The sequence below is a fragment of the Lonchura striata genome, chromosome 19 (assembly GCF_050655825.1).
Source record: "Lonchura striata isolate lonStrDom1 chromosome 19, ASM5065582v1, whole genome shotgun sequence".
NCBI classification, from domain to species: domain Eukaryota; kingdom Metazoa; phylum Chordata; class Aves; order Passeriformes; family Estrildidae; genus Lonchura; species Lonchura striata.
This window is the reverse complement of record NC_140721.1, coordinates 6776096-6790207: the sequence shown is the minus strand read 5'-3', so window position 1 is coordinate 6790207 and position 14112 is coordinate 6776096. Positions and strand designations below refer to the sequence as shown.

At 42.9% G+C, this 14112-nt stretch overlaps 1 protein-coding gene across 11 annotated transcripts in view; it reads left to right on the top strand.

Moving 5' to 3' along the window:
- CUX1 (cut like homeobox 1) overlaps positions 1-14112 on the top strand; it is a 238196-nt gene that overhangs the window by 170925 nt on the left and 53159 nt on the right. For all 11 annotated transcript variants that reach the window (XM_085557551.1, XM_085557549.1, XM_085557548.1 and 8 more), the window contains exons 10-11: positions 9586-9690; positions 12265-12453. In XM_085557551.1, coding sequence (XP_085413677.1) covers positions 9586-9690; positions 12265-12453 — 294 coding nt within the window. The remainder of the gene's footprint in view (positions 1-9585; positions 9691-12264; positions 12454-14112) is intronic.

Here is a 14112-nt window from a genome sequence, read left to right as displayed (position 1 = left end):
TCTTGAAATGCTATTTTTCTGTCTAACTGATACAAAGCTGCAATGTAGGTTGTTTTTTTTTACTTCATTGTGGTACTTGTCTTGTAATTAGGTAATATTTACAACTACTTATGTGCATAACCCTTAGTTTGGTTGTTATTCTGCAAAATCTGACTGTACATAAAACCAGCATGCCCATTCATCTGAGCTGTTGGAAAACCAGAGGAGGGGATTCTGTCTCCCCTTGCCCCATCTCCTTCTCCTCCTCCTCCTCCTCCCTCCTGGCTGCTGAGGTCCCATCCCCTCCCAAACAGCAGCTCTGGCCCCTGGGGAACCCTTCACTGAGCTCAGCAAGTGCAGCAAAGCCTGGATTTGGGATGAAGGGGCCACCTTTGTTCTCTTAGCAGCTTGAGGCAGCTCAAAAAAAACCACATGGGAGAAGCCACAGCACCCAAATCACAGAATCATGGAATGGTTTGGGTTGGAAGGGACTTCAAAGATCATGGGCAAGGACACCTTCCACTGTCCCAGGCTGCTCCAAGTCCTGTCCAACCTGACCTTAGATCCAGGGACAGCCACAGCTGCTCTGGGCACCCTGTGCCAGGGATCAGCACCCTCAGAGCCAAAAATTCCTTCCCAATATCCCATCCATCGCTGCCCTCTGGCAGTGGGAGCCATTCCCTGTGTCCTGTCCCTCCATCCCTTGTCCCAGGTCCCTCTGCAGCTCTCCTGGAGCCCCTTTAGCCCTGCCAGGGCTCTGAGGTTTTCTGGATCACTCTCTCATCCAGGTGAGCACCCCCAGCTCTCCCAGCCTGGCTGCAGTGGCCTCCTCTGGAACTGTGTCTTTGCTGTGCTGGGACCTCACAAGGGACACAAAGGGACACAAAGGGACTCTGTGGCCTTGGAGGAGCTGCAGAAGGGAAGGGCAGGTTCAGTGGCTCAGCTCATTTGCTGAAACATGCCCATAGAGTCTTTGCCTTGTGTGGTGCTTTACCTTTATAAAGCACTTTGATGAATTATATCTAATCTTTGTAGCAGCAATTCCTGTGTTTTACCTCTTCATAGTTGAAAAAAAAAAATTACTGGAAGAAATTAAATCTATTGCATAGGCCAGAAAGTGAGTTTGCATCAGGCTGAAGTGTTACAATTGCAGAAACAAGTACTTAACCTAATTATGTATTTAATAGTTAAATTAACATTTCCTTTTACCATTTCAGTAAGTGCTCATTCCCCATTATTAAGGCTACCTTTAAAGAGTAGTGCTCAGCACGACTCCTGCTTTGCTCAGGGACTGCCTTGCTGATGTGGATGTGATGTTTTGCTGCTCTGACCCAGACCACTGGGATTCAGAGCACAGATTTACATGTTTCCACTGAAAATATGGAAAAAAGAAATGAGTGTAAATTTTTATATATCTGACACTTCTTGAAAATGCATTTCCGTGTTATCTCCCTTTTTAAATCCAGAGCTGGCACTTCAGAACCTGCTGTTGTGAGGACTCTTCTCTGGCTCCTGGGAGGTGGGGAGTGCCTTTCCCACCCCAGTTCTGCAGGAACAGGAGAGTGGATGTGCTCCCTGCCCTTGGTCCAGGTGTCCACAGAAATGATCAAATCCACAGGGACAGAGCTGGCTCCCTGTGTCCTGTGGGGTGAAGCAGGGACCAATCTTATCCTCAGCTCCATCACCTCTCTTTTCCCAATGATTTTTCTCACTTAGATCCTCAAGTTTTTTTCATGCAGGAGCTTTCTGGGCTACTTTGCTTAATACCAGCCCCAGAACAAATTACTGGTTCATCAGAATAATTGCCTTAAATGCCAGTGAGTTTTGCAATTTTGTGCTCAGAGAGGGAGGTATAGTGACCACAAAGCTCCCTCCCTCTCCATTGTGTCATTAACACAAGGTGTAAACTGAATTTTCCCACAAAATGTAACAGTGGGAGAAATGACTCCCTCACTGGGTGCTGCAGATGAGGGGTGGGGACAGCCCCTTTTTCTCAGCTGCTGATCCAGGTGCTCAGTGCCATTAATCCACAATCTTGAGTGGGATTTTATGGCAGGGCTGCTCCATTCTGGCTGGCAGAGAGGGTGACATGGGTGTAACCCTTCCCTTGGAAAGTCCTGAGAGGGTTTTTTATATAAAAAAGGCAAGAATAGTGCATGAAATGTCTGGTCCAGCTGCGTGGAGGGGAGCTGTTAGCTCCTGCCATGGAGCTTTAGGAAGGGTGTAAGATCTGAAGCCAAAACCCCCACTGGTTCCATGGTGAAAGGTGCAATTCCATCATCTCCAAAATCCACCAGGAGAGCTGTGCTGCAGAATTCCTGTCCACATTCTCCTCATCCCCAGGGCTGTGGGACTCATTCCCACTGAGGGCACAATAGAGCCAAATCCAAGAGGAAGGGCTCCTTTCACTTTATTAACCCAGCAGCTCAATGACAAAACTTGATAACATAACCCAGAGTTCCCCCTGCATTTCCATGAAGATTTAATAATGCTGTAGTTTGGTGAAGGGACTAGTTTTATTAAGATTTCATTTTGCACAATAAATCACTGCATATTTTCTGATATGCTACGAAGTATAAGAATAAATAATTAAAACTAAACTACACGTACTTGTCAAAATAAATGATTTATCATAGTTTGGGATACAGCGTCTTTGAATTTTTTATTGTTTGATTCCCAGAATATTCTAATTTCCAATCAGGGAAGTTAATGAAGCTCCAGTATGCATTTCTGCATTCACAGCAGTTACAGTTGTGTGACTGTTTATTTTAGACAAATATTTATGGTTAGCACTTTCCTGTACCTTTTCAAGTTTACACCTTTCCAGTGTTTATGGCAGCAGAGTCACGAATCTTTTGGGACTACAAATTTATTCAAATGAATTATTGTTCCATTTCTGTACTTCATCCAGGAACCTGGAATCATCCAGTTGTGCCTGAGAAAAACAGAGGTTTTTGTTGGGAAGAATAATTTCTAGGTTGTGAAACCAGAAATATTGAAATGTATTCTAATATTTAAATATATTATATTTTATATAAATGCATTTGATTTTTTAAAATTACAGCTGGGTTTGTTTTAAGGTTTTAATGCTGAGTCTGAATTTGTAGCTTCATGTCATTGATGTGTCCAGATCTCTTTTCTGCCTTTACATATTGATCACATAGTTAAAAAAAAATTAAATCCAATGGGCTTTGTAATTTGAGATTCCTGCAGAGGAAAAGGTGCTTTTCCACTTTTAAAACAAAAAGAGAAAAACTTTGGTTAGGGCTGTTTGCTCCTGGGTTGTTGTATTTTAATCTGAAAGAGGAGGAAATCAATTTGAAAAGCAGACTCAAGTATTGGTATCCTTAGATTTTTGAGAGTGCTAAGAGAAAGAAAACATGAGACTTTTTTTTTTTTTTTTTTTATGTGTGTGTGTGTGTGGACTATGCTGTGTAAACTGTAGAATAATTTTTTTCTTGTAGAAGAATTTTTTGTTTCTTCTGTTATCCCTTTGGAAAAGCCAAATGTTTCCATTGGTTTTCTTTCCATCTTCACAGTGCTGATAATGCTCCCAGATTTCTAGTACTTATTTTTTCTGGGGAAAGAAAGTCAAATATAGAAACTTCTAATACCAATAAATCAAGAAAACTGTACTTTCTAAAATACAGCAGCTTTTATTAAAGAATCTAGACTGGATCAATATCATTTATTCCACAGAAATGTAGTGTTGGGTTTTAAAGTCTGTAGAGGAAGAGTTGGTGAATTTAAGCAATTTTTGGAGCCAAACTGCCACTAAAATACATAAAACAGTGTCTGCTATAAAAGTAGAAAGAAAACCTCACCAGGGTGTTTTAGCAGAAAGGCTGCTCTCAAAATTATTTTTTATTTCCTTGTGTGTGACACTTTCCTGTCTCCAACAAATCACATTGGAAAATGGTTCGAAAAGATATTCCTGCTAAGTGAGATTGCTATAAAATATGTATGTTTTTGAGCAGCAGATGGAATAAATTCCCCTTTTCACTCAGCAGCACAAGTGCAGCACAATACAGGTGGTGCTGATGCTCGGGGAGGGGGGTTGCTGTGAGGCATCCTTGGGTTTGCACCTCCACGAGGAAGGGAATTCATCCTGCTCCACTCCTGCATTGCACAAAGCTGGCACAGACACTGCCAGAGGATTTGCTTTTCTTTCTGACTCCCCTGGCAGTGCACTGGGTGCTTTCGTTGTGTGCCATCCCCTGGGGAATTGCCACATCCCTGGAAGTGCCCCAGGCCAGGGCACCCTGGCATGGGGAAAGGTGTCCCTGCCCTGGCAGGGGTGGAATGAGATGGGATTTGAGGTCCCTCCCAGCCCAAATCCAGTTAAGTTGCCCTGCTTCATGGCAGATGAAAGCATTCACTTAATCCTGGGATTTCACTGTCTGTAAAATGGGAATAAAAACGTTTGCTTTGCAAAGGGCATTTAAGTTCCTTGCAGGGAGAAGTTCTATATAAAGGCAAAATATGGTTAATATTATTTTCATGCAAACATGGCTTTCCTGCAAATGCCTGGCTATCAGTTGGGAATACATTTATCTGGCAGCCTTTCAACACACAGAGGAAAGTGCAGTAGCCTGAAGACAAGATTGAAGACAACCCAACCTCTTCTGGTTGGTGGAGTTTTTTCTTTTTTTTTCCATTTATTTCGCCATTGTTGGAAAAAATAGGTGCCAGAACCCTGAAAAATCTTTCATGTCCCTGATGTTCTTCTAACATTGCTGAAGTTCTGTGGAAGTTAAGGCTATCTTAAGGTTTTATAGCAAATTTTTACATCTGAAAAGTTAGGAAATTAAAGCACATTGAACCAGTGTGTCTTAATTGATGTTGTACTCCAAGAAACACAGCTTTTGCAGCAGCTTGCAAGTCTGAATGTCAGCTCCAAGCATGGTGATTGCTGCCATAACCAGGCTCATTAACTGCAGCAGAATTACTTGTGATAATACCCCTTCCTCACCCATAGGAAGATTTTCCCACATACAGCACTGAATTTAGCATGGAATAAGGAAATAGAGTTGGGCTGGTGGAACTTTAAGGGAAAGGTTATACATTTTTTTCACATTAGTATCTCATTTTGCTGTTCACACCACTGGTCTTTGATCAAATTAACATTTTACTGTAAGTAGAAGAGCACTCGGTTCATGCTATTCATTATCTTGTCAGGAAACAAGGAGAATAATTTAAACTGGATATATTGTATAAGGTTTTTTTTTTTCTATTTTTAATTGGAAAGCACACGGCAGCATTACAATCATGACCTCCTGGCTTCACTGTGAGCTGTACAATATTTACCTGCTATATGAGGGAAAATGGAACTATTTTGAAATATTTTGTTACCAGGGGAGGTAGTTCTGTACTAGAAAACAGTGGTAGGAATTAGGAGGAAATACACGAGTGAACTATGCTGAAAAATAGGATTTTGGGCAACACTGGATTTGCATGAGCTTCATCAAGGCCATTAGTGTGACTGTCACTGGTCATTAAGGGTTTTTTTAGGCTGTGCATAGGATTTGGGAGTTTTAGCACTGCCTGCTGAAAAGCAACTGTGCTGTGGAATATCCAGTACCCAAAGGGGCTGCAGGGGAGCTGCAAAGGGACTGGGGACAAGGGATGGAGTTCCAGGACACAGGGGATGGCTTCCAATGACAGAGGGCAGGGATGGATGGGATACTGGGAATTGGGAATTGTTCCCTGGGAGGATGGGCAGCCCTGGCAGAGGTGCCCAGAGCAGCTGTGGCTGCCCCTGGATCCCTGGCAGTGCCCAAGGCCAGGCTGGACACTGGGGTTAGGAGCAGCCTGGGACAGTGGGAGGTGTCCCTGCCATGGCTGGGGTGGCACTGGGTGGGCTTAAAATCCCTTCCAAACCCTTCCTGTAATTCTCTGAATCTCTCTGTGTTTCTCAGCTGAAGTGGGACAGTTTCACACAAACAGAAGGTTTTGTGAGCTTTGCAGTGGCTCCAAGTTGTGCAAGCTTCCTCGGGTTTAGCCATTTTCCATACTGGGCGCCTGTCTCTGGCTGCTCTCTTTCTTCTTACTTCAGGAAAAATCGTTCAACCATTTTTAAAAAGAAGATTAGGAAAAAGAAATTCATTTTCCCCCAGATGTTATGAGTTTTTCTTGCTGTTTTGGTGAGGAGCCTGCTGTGCCCAGATTTAATAGAAGGGGTTTGATGAGGGACAGTTCCCTTTTTTCTCAGGGTTGTATCTTCTGTTGCTTCAAGTAGAAAAATAAAAAAATAATAATAATCATTAAAAAACAACCTCAAGTTTGGCCAGCCTATAAGAGTCTGGAAAAAAGAGTTCACAGAAACTCAGCAGAATCTGGTTTGAATTTGTTCAGCCTTTTCTGCCAGTGCCTGTCCCAGGCACGCCGCAGTCTGTCACTGCTCTGGCTGGGTGAGCATCCACCAGGCAGGTTTTGCTTTTTCTGGGTGTGATGTGAGATTTTGTGGGGGCACAAGGAGAGGAGATACTCCCCAGGCTGCCCCTGCCATGACTGGAGACATGAGCATGGGAGCAGGATGGGGAGAGGTGTTCCTGGTGGGCAAGGAATGGGGACAGACACCAGGACAGGGACACTTGGAGGACCGTTTGTGAGGACATTTGGAGAAGAAACAACGAGAAGAGGAAGGAGGAAAAGAGGAAGGAGGAAATCGTGGGGGTAAGGCTCATTCTGGAAGTTTGTGGATGTTCATTAGGTCATGCGAGGTACGAGCTGGGGTTTGCCTGCCTGGAGCTAAAGGTGCTGTGGAGCACAGAGGAGACAGAGATGGTGCTTCCAGCAGCCAAAATGAATTAGGAAGGGGACAGAGTGACAAGCAGAGAGGGCTGGCAGTGGAAGAGGCAAACACAGAGGGTTTGGCAGGGGAGCAGCACTGCAGCCACTGCGCAGGGTCTCGGCTCGGGAACGGCAGGGACAGCTCCTGGCAGGCTGGGAGCCTCCAGCCAGGGCTGTGGTGCAGGCAGATGTGCCAGGGAACCCAAACAGCTCCTCTGCACTGTGCCAGTGCAGTATTAATGTCCTGGAGCACCTCTGGTGCTGCAGCAAGGCTCCTGTGAGGAAGAGGTTAATGCCATCGGCAGAGGGGAGTGGGATTAGCTAGGAGCAAATGAAGTGCAGGGTCACACAGGGAACAAGAGGACAAAGAGAAGATCACTCACCAAGCCATGTTCCTCTCAGAGCTGATGGAGCAGGGCATCTCAGTGGGAAAATCTCATTGGAAAAGCCACAGCAGGTCCTGTGTGGTGCCATCCCACTCCTGAACCCTAGCACAGGGGGGCTGAGCACCAGCCTCAGGTTTGGCTTTTCCAAACTTGTAAGTGCTCAAATTTGAAACTAGCATTCTTTTAACAGGGTTTTTTGTGTCATTTATAATTTATATTGCGATAGCACCCACAAGTGCTTTCCAGACACTGAGCACATCTGTAATTCTGGCTCTAAAAAGCTTCCATTCTGTGAGAGGAGGGAAAAAAGAGGGGAATTGACCAATATTTCCCAAATAGAATTGCCCAGAGTGTGTGCTGATGTATTTTTAACAATGCCTAGTATGAAATCTTGTCTGGTATTATTCCTAGGATCACAACAGGTGTTGGGAATTGGCTGGGGAGGCTGTGCAGAAAGGGCAGCTGACAGCTCACTGTATATGCAGATGTACCACCTATTAGCAATATCCTCTGTGGTTTGCTCGCATGCAAGCTGAATAGATTCTCCAAACAATGCTGCACTGAATGGAAGCCATCAGCAGAATTGCTCAAGGCTGCAAAACCCATTACTTATACAGCAGTAGATGGAAGAGCAAGTGCCACAGTGTAGTAACTTGTCCTGCTTTGCTGGAGTTGTTCTGCAGTTATTAGATCAATATATGTAGCTGCACATCTAATAAAGTAGCAGAAAATAATTTATCTCAATGTGTATTGTTAGCTCAGTATTTATCCTAATATTATCCAGCCGCATAAACAACATAAATCCCTCTTTTTGTGCCTTTTTTGCTGCTGTTTCCACGTTTTCCAAGCACACAATAGCTTGTGTCCCCTGCTCTGATTATTGGAGCCACGTCACTGTACTTTTTACAATCACATTTTAATTACAGCTGTAGAACCTATGCAAAATCATTTAATACAATGTTGTGAGCAAATAGCGCAGATGATGCGTTTAGTATTTGATTGCTGTTAGTTTACTCATTGATTAAACATGCGGAGTCTGCTCTGACTGAGGAGGGAGTCAGAGACCACACACACAGGGCTGTAAGGCTTACATTCACTGTAGGGTTCATATTTTCTATAGATTTTAATATTTGCTATAGATTTTATAGTCATTATATGTTTTATATTACTATAAGTTGTATATTTGCTATAGCTTCCATATTCACTATAATTTTAGATTCACTACAGGCTTTATATTTGCTCTGTGTTCTATATTCACTATTTTAGATTTATATTTAGATTTTAGATTTTCCAAAGGATTAGCAAGGAGTCTGTGGAAGTTTGGGTGGCTCAAAAATGGCAGTGGGAATTTGTCATTCCATGAAGGAAGGGATCCATCAGCTGGTCAATAAAAGTTTTGACCTTCACTGGTGGCAGCTGATGGGTTTGGTAGAATTGGGAATAGGTCTTGTAAGTAGAGATAGAAAATTATTTTGTCTATTTTCTGAAAACACAGCATGATTTGCATGGAGTAGCCCAGGCAAAAAGCAGTGATTACTGAGGGAGGAAAGCATTGTCGTTTTATAACAATAAAATACATTTTTTTAAAAAGAGAGAAGACAGCCTTGCCAGGAGGAGTGTATATTGTAAAAAAACCAGGTTTTGTTCCATTTCTAACAGAAGCTTACAGACAGTTATGAAAAGGACTTTGCTGCTATTTATTGCCTGAAGTTACTGATCCATCTGTCTCTACCCAAACTCTTGTACAGACAATTTTCCCTCATCATTCTGTCTTTCTCCTTTCTATTACTATTCAATATTTAGATGGGAATTTTGACCAGTGGCCAAGTCAAAGGCTTATCAGCTATTGCATAAATCCTCAGCAGCTGGTACCTGAGCTGTGCAAAATTGTCACTTTGGGGTTAAATATTGTTGAATAAATAGACCTGCTGAAAGAAAAGAATCTAACAATTCATGTTTTAGGGAATAATTACTGCAGAAAGACAGCCAACAACATTGTATATGTGTTTGAGAGAGTGGTCAGAATATCTTTTAATTCAGCATTTACCCGTGAGAATTATTCCCATGAGGAGCCTTGCAATAAAATCTGCTTGGTCTATGAGAATAGAAAGAAATTGAATAAAAAGACTCCATTTCCACTTGTATTTATTCAGTCTGGGAAATTCAGTGGGCCGCAGCATTAGTATCAGCAGGGGATTCCTTGCTCCTAGCGTTAAATTACTGTCATAATCGCTCAATTATTTCTTCCTTGTACTGTTTAAAATAAAAATCCATCACATTCTGTGTTTTTTTCTAACATTTATTAGGTTGAGTGTTTAGGAAAATCAATTATATTCAGTCAGGCATGAATTGATGAATGTTCTTGTAATAATTGTCAGTTGTTAAACTGAATGTACTTTCTCTTTTCACCCCTTTTCATTTCCTTCAGAGGGCAGAGGTGGCTCAGAGAGAGGCAGAGACCTTAAGGGAGCAGCTCTCATCAGCTAACAAATCTCTCCAGCTTGCTACGCAGATCCAGAAGGCACCTGATGTGGTGAGAGAAAATATTTACTGACTCTTACAGGTTTCTGGCATTCCTGCAGTACAGCTCCTTCAATTTATGCCCACAGCTATAAAAACAGCTGTTTGAAGTCATATTTTAACTAAAAGGGAAGGGTGTTCCTTTGGGATCGTGGCGGGTTCAGCTTCTGAGGGGGCTGGTGGCTGGAGGAGACCACGGCAAGGACAGAGCTCGCTTGGCTCTGTGGTGATCCATCACTCCCTGCTCCAGGTGGACAGCACAGCTCTCAGAAATCATTTCACATGGCTGAGAGCATCAGCAGAGGAGAAATGGAGGCAGCAAGAGAGCTTTGGTGGCTGTCAGCACCTGCCTGCCCATGGGCCCCAGAGGTGTGGGCTCCATCCCCAGGGCACCCACAGCTCCCTGCCCTCTCTGCCTCTCCTAAGTCCCTGTCTGGGCTGTCAGACAAACTGGAAATAAGTTTGATACCACTCCAGCTTTCACTGGCTGTATCTAAACTGAGAATTACACCTATAAATCCCTGGGAAATGGAGAAGATGCCCTGTACTCCTGCTTGCTGCCTCCTCCGTGTGGTTGTGATTAAGCCAAGGCTGCTGATGGGACCTGCAGGCACAGGGGGTTGGTACAGGGCTCCAGCTGGCCCTGGGTGAGCAGGTATCACACATCAGCAGCCAGATGATTTTGATTTTTGTTTGCCAAAGGAGAAATAGGAGTATTTAAATGTAAATATGCAATTAAGTGAAATTTAGTCTACTTCTAAGCAGCAGATTTAAGAAACAAAAGAAATCATTGCTTTTTTTTCCTTGTAAGCCTTATACGTGCTTGACACTGATAGCAGAGGAACACATGGCTGCCTTTAAAAATCATTTGCAGAGAATGAGTAACAAACCATAAGTCCTCCAGATCTGTTTGGTTGTCTATTAATACAACCCAGTATTTTCTCAGAGAAGTCAAAAGATAGACAAGTAGGCTGCAAAACACAAAATAAAAAGCCTGAATATCACTTGTAACTCTGAATTACCTGCCTCTTCCTATCTTGTGTCCTAGTCTTATCATTATTTTAACATTAGGTCTTTCTTGTATTTAATAGTACTTCTGCACTTCATTTATATTTAATATGACAACTACTGCAGGATGAAAATGATCATTATCTATCTTATTTCAGACTCTACGTTCTAGTCTCAATAGGCACAAGCAGCAGATGATTATACAACTTGTGATGTTTCATGCAAGCAAATTAGAGGTTTTTTCAAGTTAAAAGTATAATTCAGTGTAATAGGAGAGTGTTGTTAACTGCTGTTCGTACATGCAGCTTTCTGTGAGTGCAGCGGGGTGTAGTCACTGAGAATCAAGCTGAATGTTCAGAAGATATGGAAAAGGGGATTTTGCTGTTCTTGTATTCCCAGAAAAGTGGGTATGGAGTATATTTCAATCTGCTGCAGTGTCAACTTCAGCTGTCAGGGTGTAGCTGGGGTGAATTCTCAGCTCTTTCACCACAGATCTTTGGTTTAGTGCTCACCATCTTCATCTCCCTCTTGCTGAATGGATTCTCACCTTCACTGGCTTCTGAGGAACAGCCATTAACCTTTGTGAGATGCATTTTGGGCTCTTTAATGGAATGTGTGCCCCTCCTTGGGCTGCCTCCTGCCCCCACAAGGCTTTCCTCTCATTCTCCATGGGGGAGGCTCAGAGCTCCCCAGCTCATCACAGCTGTGATCTCCCAGCACAGAAGGAGACAGAGATGGTGCAATTAGTCTCTGTAATCTTTTCTGCATGGATCTGCCTCCTTCTGGACCTCTCTGTCTTCTCCGATTCCTTGTCCTCCCAGGAAGTCAGTTCAGAGAGGAAGTTCCAAACTTGAGGACAGATTTTACAGCTGTGGGAAACTGGAAGAAGGAAAATTTAGGAAAGGGAATTTCTGCAAGTGGTGACCAAAGGGAGAATGGCCTTGTCTTAGAGCTGTCACATCTCTCTTCTTCCCTGTGGAGGGATGCTTGCAATGATGTTAACATGAACAATTTTCATGCAAGGATCAAGTTCATTGGAAGTAGCAGTTTGGGGCAATTTTTGACAATTTTGCCCAAAACGTGCAGTGTACATGCAGAGAGCCACAGGCACACGGCTCTGCCATTCCTGATTAAGAAATTCTGCTCCATTACTTCAGAATATTTTATCTGATTAGTATTTTGTAAGCACAGATTTTCATAGTTGTCAAAGCACTTGGGCTATTAATAATAAATAGATCTAAATAGAATCCTTTGACTTTCACTGCTGCATCTTTCCAGTGCACTTATGAAATAGGGAAATTTATTCCCTCTGTTATCCTCATTTTCCCAGAGAGCTGTCCTGGGGTGTAGGAAATTCCATCTTGCAGGTTCAATCACACAAGTCCCAGATTTAGGAGCTGTCCTGGGATGTGGGAAATTCCATCTTCCAGATTCCCGATGTCAATCACAGAAGTCCCAGATTTAGGAGCTGTCTGTTTCTTGTGCCACCCAATGCTGTGTTTGCTCCTTGCCTGACTACCCTGAATTTAGGTTTGCTGCCCTTCTTTCCCTTCTGGCTCTGATGCTGTTTTCCCTCCAGGAGCAGGCCATCGAGGTGCTGACTCGCTCCAGCCTGGAAGTGGAGCTGGCTGCCAAGGAGCGCGAGATCGCCCAGCTCGTCGAAGACGTCCAGAGGCTCCAGGGCAGCCTCACCAAGCTGAGGGAGAACTCCAGCAGCCAAATCTCCCAGCTGGAGCAGCAGCTGACAGCCAAGAACAGCACACTCAAAGTAAGGCTGTAGCTCAGAGATGATGATATTGGGGTTTCCTGTGGTCCTGAGCCGTCTTCAGGATGTGCCTGAATTCTGGTTTCTGTGGCATTCATGGAATCATAGAATGGTTTGAGTTAGAAGGGATCTTCAAACCCATCCCATTCCACCCCCCTGGATATATTGTTTTCTAAGGGATCACAGTTTTTTACATTCTAAATGGCCCAATCCTTACTGTTTTGAAATGTGCTTTTGCAGGACAAGGCTACCTTTGGGATTAAAAACACCACCAAACCCCAACAGACATTGAGCATGGATGTGTAATGAAGCAGCTGAACTGGAAAAGCACAGAAAATCCCTTTTAGATTTTCAAACTTTTAATTCCCATTCCAGTTATACATATGGAAGATTTGCAAGGAATTAGTTTATCTTTCAGTGTTCCTGCTACCCCCTCCAATTCTCTCCACTGGAAATGGAAAATATATCATTTAGGGCATAGAAACAAGTAAGATTAGGACATGGAGAAGGCTTTTACATAATAACACTTAATTATTTAAACAATAAGAATTCATTTATTTATGATTACCAATAACCATTCAATTATTTTTAACTGTGTATTTGCTGCACAGTAATTCCCATTTATAATTAGCAGTCTGGCCCTATACTCATTTGCATAGGAGCAGCACTTCACTAGAACCAGAAGGAACAGCTAAGAATTCTTTGAATGACCCTTTTACCTCTCTCTTGGGCAGTTTCGCATTCCCTGTGCTGAGCCCACACAGTTCTGATCTCTGAGTGAGCATGAGAAATGTTTCCTGACGTGGGGTATGAATCAGTTTCCTGTAACTCCTGTCTCCTTCATTGTTCCACCATCTATGAGCTCTGAAGTGTAAACAAGATAAATTTATCTATTCCATTAAAGACTTGGTAGTTCTGCAGGTTTGATAGTCTGAGAGTTTTCTGAGAGCAGGAGGCTGATAGTTCCCACTCAGCTCTGACTGTGGCGTGGGCAGCTTTGCTCTATCAGAATGATTTAATGTTCAATTGAAACTCTTACAAATTGCTCTAATTCTGACATTTTTTAGCAGTTACTGGTTTTGCTGTGGTGGAGCATAATTCACATGGGAGAGACCTGTTAGGAATGAACTCTGAAGTGTTGCAGTCAGTGTTTTCTGCATGCTTTAAGCTAGCTTTGCAGAATTTTTATGAAAATTCAGTGGAGCAAAGGACACCTATTATATAACTCCATTGACAGTATCAATCTCTGCCCACCTGTCACCATGTGGGCACCACTTTTATTGAGGGAGAAAGGAGATGCCGTGGTTTTGAGGAACACATTCTGCTGGCTCCACCCATGTTCAGGGGATTTTTTTTATTTTATTTTTTCATAAAGCCTGATAGAAAATATCTTGAGCCCTTGCATTTGACAGATTTTCTTGGAATAAAGCATGTTCCTGGTGAGGTCAGTATTAGTTTAGCCATTAACTTCAAAGGGAGTAGGATCATAGAAATGACAGAGCAAGTCTTTGATTTTCATTTCAGTAATCTCCTTCCATTTTCTCATAGCCTTGCCTGGCTAATGCTCTGTATTTAGCTTTCTGTTGATAGTGGCTGATGTAGTGCCTCTATTGATAAAGTTTTAGTCATTTCAACCCTCTTTAACTTTATTTGTTCCAACTA